The 12,728-nt window shown below is 18.2% G+C and overlaps 4 protein-coding genes across 4 annotated transcripts; 3 read left to right on the top strand and 1 right to left on the bottom strand. All coding sequences in view use genetic code 6, as the record gives it.

Moving 5' to 3' along the window:
• Positions 1–3,438: 3,438 nt before the first annotated feature.
• TTHERM_00422240 (transmembrane protein, putative) lies at positions 3,439–3,636 on the top strand (the record flags this gene model as incomplete). The annotated part of the gene is made up of 1 exon (XM_001013699.3): positions 3,439–3,636. One exon carries the CDS (start codon positions 3,439–3,441, stop codon positions 3,634–3,636), a length of 198 nt encoding a protein of 65 aa, XP_001013699.1.
• A 699-nt stretch (positions 3,637–4,335) lies between these two features.
• On the bottom strand, positions 4,336–4,560 carry TTHERM_000422226 (hypothetical protein; the record flags this gene model as incomplete). Its single annotated transcript, XM_012797036.1, has 1 exon — positions 4,336–4,560. One exon carries the CDS (start codon positions 4,558–4,560, stop codon positions 4,336–4,338), a length of 225 nt encoding a protein of 74 aa, XP_012652490.1.
• A 3,187-nt stretch (positions 4,561–7,747) lies between these two features.
• On the top strand, positions 7,748–8,733 carry TTHERM_00422220 (hypothetical protein; the record flags this gene model as incomplete). The annotated part of the gene is made up of 2 exons (XM_001013697.2): positions 7,748–8,656; positions 8,704–8,733. The coding sequence occupies 2 exons, from the start codon at positions 7,748–7,750 to the stop codon at positions 8,731–8,733; spliced, it is 939 nt and encodes a 312-aa protein (XP_001013697.2).
• Positions 8,734–9,993: 1,260 nt separating this feature from the next.
• TTHERM_00422210 (hypothetical protein) lies at positions 9,994–10,330 on the top strand (the record flags this gene model as incomplete). The annotated part of the gene is made up of 3 exons (XM_001013696.1): positions 9,994–10,105; positions 10,144–10,182; positions 10,236–10,330. The coding sequence occupies 3 exons, from the start codon at positions 9,994–9,996 to the stop codon at positions 10,328–10,330; spliced, it is 246 nt and encodes an 81-aa protein (XP_001013696.1).
• Positions 10,331–12,728: the final 2,398 nt, after the last annotated feature.

Here is a 12,728-nt window from a genome sequence, read left to right as displayed (position 1 = left end):
CAAAAAATAGTTTCTAATTTAAATTTTAGTCAATTTGATGATAAACATTAATAATGAAATTATTATTCACAAACAAGCAAAAATAATTTTTGATGGGTATCTGTTATTTGGGTTAAGTTAAATCCAGATAAATATGATATTTATTACATATTAGGATCTAGTCATCATAATTTTTATCAATAATAAAGGAAATAAAAATTTAATTTAATTATTAATAAAATTAAGAAATAGAGCCAAAATTTATAGAGATAGATATGGGCTTTTAGGCAATCTAAAATTATTAGATTATTCTACATTAAGTATTTTTATACTTTAAAGAAATTACCATTTTAAGTGATTAAAATACTTTTTTTATTAAAATTTTAGAAAATAATTTAATTTTTAATTTGAATTTTCAACAAAGATTGTGAAAAATTATTTTTAAAGATAAAGCCTTGAGAGCTTAATGGACAATTTATTATTTTTAGTATATTACATATTGATCTATGTAAAATAATTGTTTAATGATAATAGCTCTTAAATATTTGTAATATCAAATTGTTTGTTTACAAGATGTTTTTTCTAATCTTGCTTTTAATGATAAGTAAGCCAAATTTTTCTTTTAATAATAAATTGATAAGCTTCACTTAATATTTTTAAAATTATTAATCCATTATATAAAGAAAAAATAGAAAGAATAGCAGGTTTTAATATTCTTATAAAAATGTTAAAAATTTAATCCTAAATAAAAATGTTAAAAAATATTATTTCTAAAAAAATAATATTAAGAAAAACTATGATTTTATAATAAAAAATATATTTCATAATTGCAATTTGTAAGTTATTAATAATTGATTTATTTAAATCTAAAAAATATTGAAAATTAATTCAACTTATAGAACATTATTTTAATTTTCAATTTATTTATTAAATTAAAGAATGTAAGATTTTTTTTTACTTCTTAATTCATCGTTTGATTATTATTTTTAGTAATAATAAAAATCCTAAATAAATAAATGCATTGCTGGATTGAAATCTATCAAATTAAATATAAAATAATTAATAGCTTTCATTTAAAAATAATTTGATTTAAAATAAAAAATTTTGTTATATTCAGACACAAATACTAAATTTTAATTAATATTTTTATTACCTCATACACTTTATATTAATATATTTTTTTATGAACAAAAACTTCTTCTAACCTATCTCTTATAATATATAAATCTTTAAAATATTAACCTTTATTATAATTAATCTAAAAGAGTATATTTTAAAGTAAGGAAATAAAGTTAAAAATATTAAAATAAATGATATAACTAAAATAATTAATTAATATAAGCTTATATAATATATAATTTTATCTATATTTATTTTTTAAATTTATATAATACTAAAAAAGCAAATTGAAGTTTTAAAAATTATTGATGTTTCTTAATTTTTAAATCTGAAAAACATCGTTTGGAATATTAATTTTTTTTATTTTAAAAATTATAATACAATTAATAGTTGTGTTGAAAAATTGAAGCTATTGTTTAAATTATTTTTAGTTAAATAAATTGTAAAAGTATTTATTTTATTTTTTATAATCATTTTAATAATGTTTTAAATATAATTTTTTAGTATTTTAAAAGGATATTTTAAGAATGTTTCCATAGTTATAAATTTTCTTATAGAACAGATAAATTTTTGAAATATTTATTTACACTTTCAATTAATATTTTTTATGTAATTAACTCTGATGATTCATAATAATTTATAGAACTAAAGCAAAAACTAATATATGTATGCTTTATGTTTTAATTAAATTTATATTAATAAAAATTTGGAGATAGATATTCTTCTATTAATATATCTAATAATATGAGCTAAAAGTAATTAACTTTTATTTTATTACCATAAGACCTATACTAAACTCAAATTAACATTTATTACCACTAAAATCAATTATGTTTTGAGATTGAGTAAAACACAATATTATTATTATTTTCTTCCTTATAATTGTATTTATTGCTCTATGAACTATTTTGTACAAAATTTCTTAAACCTATTGATATTAAATATTTTAGTACTTGAGTTTTTTTAATTTTATGACTACATATATTTTTGCTTCGATCCATATATTTTCAAATTCAGTAAAATGTATTTTATTTTATGAATAATTTCTTCAATAGCAAATTTATGTTTTAATGCTATGGCTCAAAACTAATTGAATTAAATAAATATCGAAATAGATTAATTTTGTAAAAACTTGGTGTTAAGATATTTTTTAATTATTATTGAATTCATGAAATTACAATATTTTGTTACAAATCACAATTAATTAATTTTTTCATTATATTCTTCAAAGCTTGAATGTCTTCTATAACTAATAAGCTAAAATATCTTTTTATTATAATACAATGGCGCAAAATTTACTTTGACACCTTTTTACAGTTCTTAAAATTGTAATTTCATTTATAAATGCATGCAAATACTTCCAAGATGTCTTATTTTTACGAAAAATTTATGTTGGAACTTAAAAAATATTGAATAAAGGTGTGTCCAGATTAGAAAATAGAGTTATGAACAATATTTAATTTAGCTAAATACCAAGAATTAATTTTGGATAAAACAATTAATCAATAAAAATTCGATTAATGCTTTTCAATTAATTTTTTAGTCCATTAAATATCTCCAAGCTAGAATGTGATATGTGATTACTTTTTTAAAACCCTTAATACTTTTCAATATGGAAAAAAGAGCATCAATTTATTTAAAGAATATTTTCTCAAAATGATTTTTTTTAATTTATTACCAAATTAGAATTAAATTTGTGTTATTAAAAGAATCTATTTTCTGCATAAAAATTTATGTTGAATTGTGAAGAAATTTAATTTTTATGATGTGTAAGTGTAGCTAAATTAGTTAATAAATATCTTTGTTATAAGGCTTTTGAGTTTTTCTTAATTATTTTTATTAGGGGATTTATTTTAATTAATTAATTTTGCTCATAGATTTTTCTAAAAGCTAATTAATTCTTTTCATTATTTTTAGATGAAATAAAATTAAGCTTTTAATTCGCTTATATAATTTTAATTTACTATTTATTTTACTAGACTCTAGTAGATATACATACCTAACGGGTAGGAAAGTATTTAAATGAGAAAAACAATGTAATCGCTTTTATCCTAACAATTTAAAACTAATGTCACTAAAAACCTTTGCTTTTAGTTTTAAAAGCCCTCATTTAGCTCATAAAATCTAAAAAAAATTATAGAAGACTATTTTTATTAGCTTTCACTATTTTGCTTTATATTTTAATGGAAGAAAAACCTGTATTTAATTCAATTGAAAGTTGTAATCAATACATTTAGTAGTTGAAATCAAATAAATATTGTTTAAATTGAGATATGATATTTAAACCTCATAATAAATAATTAAAAAAAAAACAACTTAAATTAAAAATAATATCTCAAAATGAAAGTTTCTATTTTTGCTCTCCTCGTCCTTCTAGTTTTATGTGCTTTCACTACAGTCACTTAAGCTGCTGAATAAAAACCCAAAACAATTAAGTTATACCGTCAAGTTGAATTTGAAGTAAAATGTCTTATTGGAGAAGAAGGTTGTGATTGTTGGGATTGCACAAAAGTTAAAGAATGCAAATACACATGTTGAAGAAAATTAAATTTAAATAAATTATTATTTTTACAATAAGTTTATATATGTTAAACTATATATATTTGTAAACGAAATTTTATAATATTAATTAATTCTTCACTTATAATTTCAAATTTATGATTAAAATTTATTAATTATTTAATCAGATTGTTTTTTTTTCTCTTATTTGTATTTAAAATATATTAGTAACATCTGAATATAGCAGTTATTTATGCAAATGATATAAAAAACTTATAAAAAATATCAATAATGATGCTGAAAACGCAATAATAATTTACATAGAATATATTAAATAGAGTTGAAATGCAAAGATTTATTAATTTATAAATATATATTTTATAATAAATTAAGAAATACACCTTTGGTACTCGTTACCTATAAAGATGATTTTTTAAAAAAGAGGAAAAGTTTTAAATTGAAAAATCTTTATGCTTAAATTTCATAATTTGATTAAAAATTTTATTAAATTGAAGTAAATACATTAAATTAGAAAAAATAATTTCAATTATGCATTAAAAATTAAACTAGCTTGTATATTAAATTAGCATTTACTTTTATTAGTGCCTAGATAATTGATTTTCTATTAAAAATTAATTTAAAGATGATAAAAACAAATATATATTATATAAAATACTTGAATAATGTATCACTATATTAAAATGTTTTTAAACAGTATAAAATCATAGTTTGTTAATCTCAGTCATCACACATATAAAATGCTTTAAATTCATTATCAACCAAGAGGTAAAACCAACAACTACAATCAGATTCGCTAGGTATGCAGCATTCTCCAGTTACTGGATTACATATTTTTTTTTCTGTTTTAGTTTCATTTCCATCTGTTTAGAGATTTCTCAAATTTTGAGCTGCACTTAAACAGAGTAATGCAAGTAAAAGTATGCAGAAGATTTATTTGTTCATTTAACTAATTTTTTTTGTTATTATTATTTTTTTTTGAAGAAATTATTTATATTTGAAATACCTATTTAGTTCTTGATTCATATAAATAGATAGTTAAGAGTTGTAGAAGTGTTAAAAACTATAAATATACCCATCGATTTTTATCTTTAGAGGCAAATAATATTTTTTATAAGGTGTATTATAAAATAATCTATTAGGCTAAATTATCTGTTCTAGCTATGTTTGCAATTATTTCTTAAATATGTGTAAATATCTTAGGGGCTACCAATTTATTTAATTAATTTTATCAACTTTTTATGGATATGTATAAATGTATGATTTTTTGTGACTAATTAAATTTGCGATAACTAGAATCTAATTTATAGAAAGCTAATATATATAAATCAATAAATTAGTGATTTTAATAAATAATCCTTTAACAATTATTGATTAGCAACAAAAAATTACCATTCATTATTAATTGTAAGATATTTATGTAAAATGTTATTATTTTAATTTAATCTTGATGTTAAATATATCATTTACAGATTTATAAATATTTCAGCAAACGAAAATATTTTAGGATATTTGTATACAATTTTTTAAGAATTAATAGTAATTTTTTGATCTTTCTTATTTTAAAAAATATATTTTCTACTTTAAATGAGTAGATTATCAATTAATAATATTTCAAATGACTAATTGTTTACTCATATACTGTAGATGCTCATTAATTAAGGCATTCCCTAAGTATCTTTTTTGCCCAAAAAAAAGTGCCAAAATAAAAAATTTAAGAAAAAAATGCCTTAATTAAAATACACTTTAATCAATGAGCATTTACAGTGTATAGTATTTTCTTTGAATTTTATCTTATATTTTTGGTATTCATTCTTATTCAATATAAAATAGTTTTCTAGATTTGTTCTTTATTTAATTAGTTTTTATTTACTTATTTTATATTAAAATAAAATTAAGAAATAATCATTTTAAAATATTTCGTTTTCAAATTTTAGGTATTTTAACTAAAGTAATATAAAAACTAATAGAAAGATCAGAAAAGAAATAAAAATTGTTCTATAAAAATATACTTATTAAAAAAAATTAAAAATAAGTAAGTAATTAATAATTCACCATAAAAATTAAGAGAGAGGCATGAATTTGAAGATTGATCAGACTGAAAACAAAAATACATATATATTAATTTATAAATATAAAGTAAATAAACTCTAAATATTTTAGAAAAAATTATATGAAATTACTATTTGAGATAAAATTATTAAAGTATTTTATTAAATATTTAATGAGAAAATTGATAATAATTTTAAAAAAATAAAGTATTTTTTATATTTATTATCAAAATATAAATTAAATTATGATAATTTATTTTGATACGATTTTAATTATTTTCCTATTACTTTTGAGGTAATTAATGTAGTATTTTTATAGATTCATTTATTTTTATTTATTTAAATAAGAAAAGATATTAAGATTAAAAATATAAATCATAATTTACTTTTCAAATTATAAAAAAATTTGTGCTTTATTTTTTTCTTTAAGATTTTTTTAATTCTTATTTACATTTTACTACTCTAATAGAAAATTAGTTCTATACAATAAGCTCTCACTAATTTAGACTCCTTCTATAGCCATTTTTTCTTCTTCTTAAAATCTGTCTTTATAGCTTAAAAAAATCTAAAGAAGCAGGTGGAAATTAGTTATGTTAATATGAAGATTTACTGTATGCTATTTTTTAAAATAAGGATAATTTTATTACAAGGTTTATTAAAAATATAAAAATCACTACACATCAATAGAATATGGCATATATAATGTTTTTATAATAATTTTGGATAAGTAAAATGAATATAAAATCTTATTAAAAAATAATAGAAGGATAATTGTAAAGACTTATTTACAACTTTTTAAAAAAATAATAAATTAATTACATTAAAACCATAAAAGTATTTAAAAAATAATTTTATTTTAGAAAGCTTTGGTTTAAAATATATTACATAATTTTTTACTGTTTAATCTAACTTTTTTTTTTTTAATTAATTTATATATGATAAAATTAAATCATTAATACTCACTCTATTACTTATTTAGATAAAAAGTTTTTTTAAATAATATTCTTATTATTTTAAATTTTCTATCCTTCTTTTTCTATTAATATTAATATATCTTTGTTAGTTTTTAATTATAAAATAGAATAAAATTCTTTATTAATCAATTCATATTATTATTAAAATTAAAATAAGTAAATAAATTAAATTAAATTGGATGATAAAAATGAATGAATAAGTGAGTGAGTTACTTAATCAAACTTGAAAATAAGGGAATTTATCATAGATAATAGCTAAGTGAATGAAAAAGTTATTGAGTTTATATTATAAAAAATAATTGCTAAAATATTTAAAAGAATTATTCATCAGATAATAAAGTATTACTTCTATATTATTGTTCTTACATCAAAAAAAAGGAATAATTCTTTTATTTGATTAATATAGACACATATTTTAAGAATTCATAATATTTATATTATGGATGAAAGAAAGATTCAAATTTTAATTTATTATTTATTGATTTTATAATATTTTTAAAGATATTTTTGACGCTATTTATATTTGATAGAATAAATTTTTTATTATAATTAAAGCAGACACTATTTTAAGAATTTATTGTATATATACTGTAATTTTTATAATTTAAGAGATAGAGAAATTGAATTTAAGACTCAAAAATGAAAACTTTCCAAAAATTTTCTAAAATGGCCTTAACTAAAGGTTGTCTTAATTAATGAGGAAATAAGGTATATTAACACTCAAATTTATTTTTTAAACTTTCTTTAAAAAAAAAACTAAAATGAATAAAATGAGTTAATTAAAAATATGAAAAGAAACTAAATAAATTGATTATATTTTACTAACTTTCAAATATGTGTGAGGATTATAATAAATAATAGTTTGATCATTAATAATATTTTAAATTAAGCTTCTATTTCTGTTAAATGATGATTTTTTTTTCTAGTTTTGAGAAAATAAAAATTTTATTTAATTACTAATATCATAAAATATATTACATTTTTATTAATATAGACACTTATTTTAAGAATTTCTTATATTTTTGCGGGTGACTAATTCAGATTATAACTTATTACTTATTAATTTCTTTTATTTTGGCTTTAAATATCAAAACATTTGCTTATTAAATGAAATTAAAAAAATAAATCTAATTTTTAATTTAATTAAAAAATAAATCAAAAAAATTAAATAAAATGATGTAAATTAATGCATAACTAACTGAGTAATAAAAGTAAGAATTACGCTTCTATCAAAAAATGATGCATTATTTAAATGTTTAAGAAGACATATTCTTTACAGACCAAAACAAACTAAATTTTGAGATAAAATAATAAAGAAAATAAACTTTTACCTAATTGATTAAGTCAACAGATGATCCTATAAATTTAACTCTTCACTTTTTTTAAAAGAAAAAGAATTATATTTTTATATAAAATGAAAAAGATAGTAAGCTATAAATTAATCAATTTGATTAAATTATTAATGACAATAGATTATTTAGTGCTATGTACTTTCTTAATCTTTTCTAAAATCCTACACATCATGTTTTACATTCAGTGTACTTAAAATTATGCAATCATTATATGAGGGTTCTAAAATTAAATAAAATTGTAGGAGATCCTAAAAATATTAAATGGAGAGAATATAAGACAAACTGGGGTTAAGCAACTTTATATTAAAAGTGCTTTTAATATTGTCCAGCTAATTGTGAATAAAATTGCAATTAGTGTGTTTATTTTTTCTAAGAATATCAATTAAATAACACTTTTTTACCTAAAAATATTTATTAAAACCCTCAATACATATTTAGTGATATTTAGTATTGGTTTGCTCAGAAATTTGATTGTTTATTACAGCCTATAAAATTTTTACAGAAATACTAAATACCCATTGCTACAAAGGATTTCTTAAAATAATACGATAGCGGTAATCCATGCAGAGCACTTTTTAGTACTACCGAAGATATAAATACATTTAAATTTATTTCAATTTAAGTACAGCTTCAAAATAATTAGAAAATAAAGAATTTAAAATCTGTTCAAGAATTATACAAATAAGATGTAAGTTGCATTTAAACACTAAGTATAAATTTTGCTTAGAAAGATATGCCTGAAGGTGAAAGATATAGACTAAAGTTATATGAGTTTATTTTATCATTGTAAAATTTAAAAACTCTAAAATTAAGTTTAGGTCATCTACAATAATATTCAAATACTGATAAAAAGAGTTAAGAAGATGTATAGAATTTTATTTTATTCATCAAATAATTAAAAATAGAAAATCTCTCAATAGATGTAAACTATCCTAATTCCTAATAAAGAATAAACAAGATTTTTGATTGCATTGGAAATTATTAGTAATAATTAAAGAGTCTAAAGGTATTCTATGGTGATTAAAATAGAAATTTAATATCAAATTCTAATCTTTTCTAAAATATTTACAAGTTGTAAAAGATATAAGCTCTTTATTTAAAAAACTTTTATTTATATGAGAGTCAAGCTGATGCAAAATTATAAATTTAAATTATAAAAAAATGTAAGAGATTGTAAAATTTAAATATTTCTTGAAGTAATTTCTCTACGATGAGTTATATTATATTATATTTTTTGTTATTTATAGTTTTTTTCATTCAAATTTTAATTGAATTATATTATATTTCTTGAAAAATATCATCAATTGATAGTACTTTACTGTCTGCACTACTGAATAGGAAGGACTTTAAAATAAGATAAATTTTTATTATTGATAAAGAAAAATTATTTTTAATATCAAAAAGCGATTTTAATTTTGTTTTTTTCATTTTATTTATACAAGTCTAAAGTTATACTTTTGATAAAGATCAGTTTATTAGGAAAATTTTCGAATTAGGAGGATAATTTGTAAATAAAAAAAATATTTTTAATTATTGTTGAGTTTAAATTAATTTTTTATTTTTTCTTTAAATTTTTTCTTTAATTATTGAATTAAATTTTATTATGAACCGTAAAATGAAATCATAAATTCAAAAAATTCTTCTGTATTTATCACCATTTTCATTTATTCTTAATAATAACATAATTTTAAATGTTTCAGGAGATAATAAATAATATTTTTTATTTTATCCACCATGATTTTTTGCTAGGTTTTGAAAGCCGGGCCGGGCGAGATTTTTTAAAATTCTTCTTTTGAAAAATCACACATTTTTTTAAAAACTGGCAATTCGTAAAGCAATTTCTATTGAGGATTTACGGTTTTATAAAAATAAATTGTTTAATATAAAATTATAAATTTAATTTTAAAAAATAATAAAATTTGTTTTATAAATTCTGTTAAAAATTATTTTTATTATGATCTGTTTATACTAAAATATTTTAAAATTATTTTTTTATCTGAAATGGATTATGAGGCAGCTCTTGGCTATATTCTCTTTAGCTTAGATCAATAATTTAAAAATAATATTGTTATTAATAAAATAGGAATTAATTTGTTATGCTGCTACTGGAAAAGTATTTAATATTAATTTTTAAAAAAATAACCTTTAAAGTTAACCAACTCAAACTTCTTTCTCTTGTATAGATTTAAAGTAATAAATATAGTTAGTTATTTTACTTTCTTAAATTTATTTTTCAAGTTAAGAAGTCATAGAAATCAATTAGTTTAAGTATGACTTAGCTCTTTTTATTGGTCAAAATTATAAATAATCTAAATTAAAATAAATGTATTAAAATTGAATATTATATAACTTTAGTGCCTTCTTCTTCAAAAATAATATCTTTAATTATTAAATAATAAATCAGATTTTAATTTTAAAAATGAAGTTTTGCATGATCAAATATTTTAGAAAAACATCTAAATAAATAAATTAGGTTTAATGATTAAAAAACGAGAATTTTCATATCATAAAAATTTAAATTATTTTAAACAAATTAATTAATTATTTCAATAATTTCACCAATTCATTTAAAATGATAAAATACTTTCTTTACATCCTATCAAAAAATATTTTGAAATATTGATTTTTATGTAAAATAAAAGAATTAATTCTAATAATTACTCATGAAGAAAAAAAGTTTAATTAATTTTCATTTTTATATTATTTATGAAACAAACTTAAAATTTAAGATTTAATGCAGTATGTTGAATGATTATCTTTTTAAAATTTGCATTTTAAATTAATTAATAATTCCAAAAACTCAAAAACAGAACATAAACTTGTTAATTCAGAATAATAAATAATAAGGAAATATGAAAAGAAATTTAGATTAAGAAAAAATGAATAGAAAGAAGAAATACGGCAAATTATAAAATTTTTAAAATGTTAAATTTAAATAAAATTAAAAATATGCTAAAATTATAAAAAACCTAATTCTTCATTAATTAAGGCCATTTTAAAAAATTTTTTGAGGCCATTTTTTTTCAAAAAACTTTGGGGGGTGAGTGGCCTTAATTAATGAGGAATTACGGCATATTAAGTTATAACCATTAAGATATTAAAAAATTAATAAAATTAAAATACTTCAAAAATTACATATTTATGATAAACCGCGAGTTACTTACTTGGTTTGAAAAGACTGTATTATATCTAATTTAATAGACTATATTGTAATGAAAGGAATATTTTTTATCTATATTTATTATATAAATTTATAGAAGGCGCTAAAAAAGACAATTTAAGTTTTTAAAATTATCTTGGAAGAATTAAATTTTATGTTTATAAAGATTATAATACAATTAATAGTTATGTTGAAAAATTGAAGTTATTTTTCAATTTTTTATTTAAATAAATATTAATTTTATTTATTTTATTTTTTATAATCATTTTAATAGTGTTTTAAATATAATTTTTAGTATTTTGTAAGGATATTTTCAAGATAATTTCAATTTTTGTAAATTTTCTTTTAGAACAGATAAATTCTTTGAATACTTATTTACACTTTCAATTCATATTTGTTATATTTGTTATGTAATTAATTCTGATGATTGATAATAATTTATAGAACTAAAGCAAAAACTAATATATGCATGCTTTGTGTTTTAATTAAATGTAAGTTAATTAAAATTTGGAGATAGCTTTTCTTCTACTTTATTGTGTAAAAGGTAATTAACTTTTATTTTATTACGAATATACCAAAACAAAGCTCAAATTAGCATTTATTACCACAAAAACACATTTTGTTTTGAGATTGAACAAAACATAAAATTGATATTTTTTCTTCCTTTTTATTGTATTTATTACTCTTTGAATTATTTTGTACAAAATTTCTTAATGCTGTTGATATTAAATATTTAAGTACTAGAATTTTTTTAATTTTATGGCTACAGATATTTTTTTTAGATCGTAAACCGTATATTTTCAAATGCAGAAAAATGTATTTTATTTTATGAACAAATTTCTTCAAAGGCAAGTTTATGTTTTAACACTATGGCTCAAAACCAATTGAATCAATCAAATATCGAAATAGATTAATTTTGTATACACTAAATGTTCAGGTATTTTTTAATTACTATTTTTGAATTCATGAAAGTGCAATATTTTTTATAAATATTTTGTTACAAATCACAATTAATTTAATCGTTCATTTTATTTTTAAAGCTTGAATGTCTCTTATAACTAATAAGCTAAAATATCTTTTTATTATAATACAATGGCGCAAAATTTACTTTGACACCTTTTTACAGTTCTTAAAATTGTAATTTCATTTATAAATACATTCAAATACTTCCAAGATGTCTTATCCTTGAGAAAAAATTATGTTGGAACTTAAGCAATATTAAATAAATGTGTGTCCAGATTAGAAAATAGAGTTATGAACGATATTTAATTTAGCTAAATACCATGAATTTATTTTAGATAAAACAATTAATCAATAAAAATTCGATTAATGCTTTATGCTTTCAATTGATTTTTTAGTCCATTAAATATTTCTAAGCTAGAATGCAATATTTGATTATTTTGTTAAAACTCTAAAAATTTTTATATGGAAAAAAGAGCATCAATAAATATATTATAAGAGTATTTTCTCAAAATTATTTTTTTAAATTTTTAAAAAATTAGAATTAAAGCTTTGCTTTATATAAGAATCTATTTTCTAACATAAAAGTTTATGTTCAATGTCAAAATATTTAATT

This window comes from Tetrahymena thermophila (assembly GCF_000189635.1).
Source record: "Tetrahymena thermophila SB210 genomic scaffold scf_8254671, whole genome shotgun sequence".
Taxonomy (NCBI): Eukaryota; Ciliophora; class Oligohymenophorea; order Hymenostomatida; family Tetrahymenidae; genus Tetrahymena; species Tetrahymena thermophila.
This window is presented reverse-complemented; position numbering and strand designations above follow the sequence as displayed.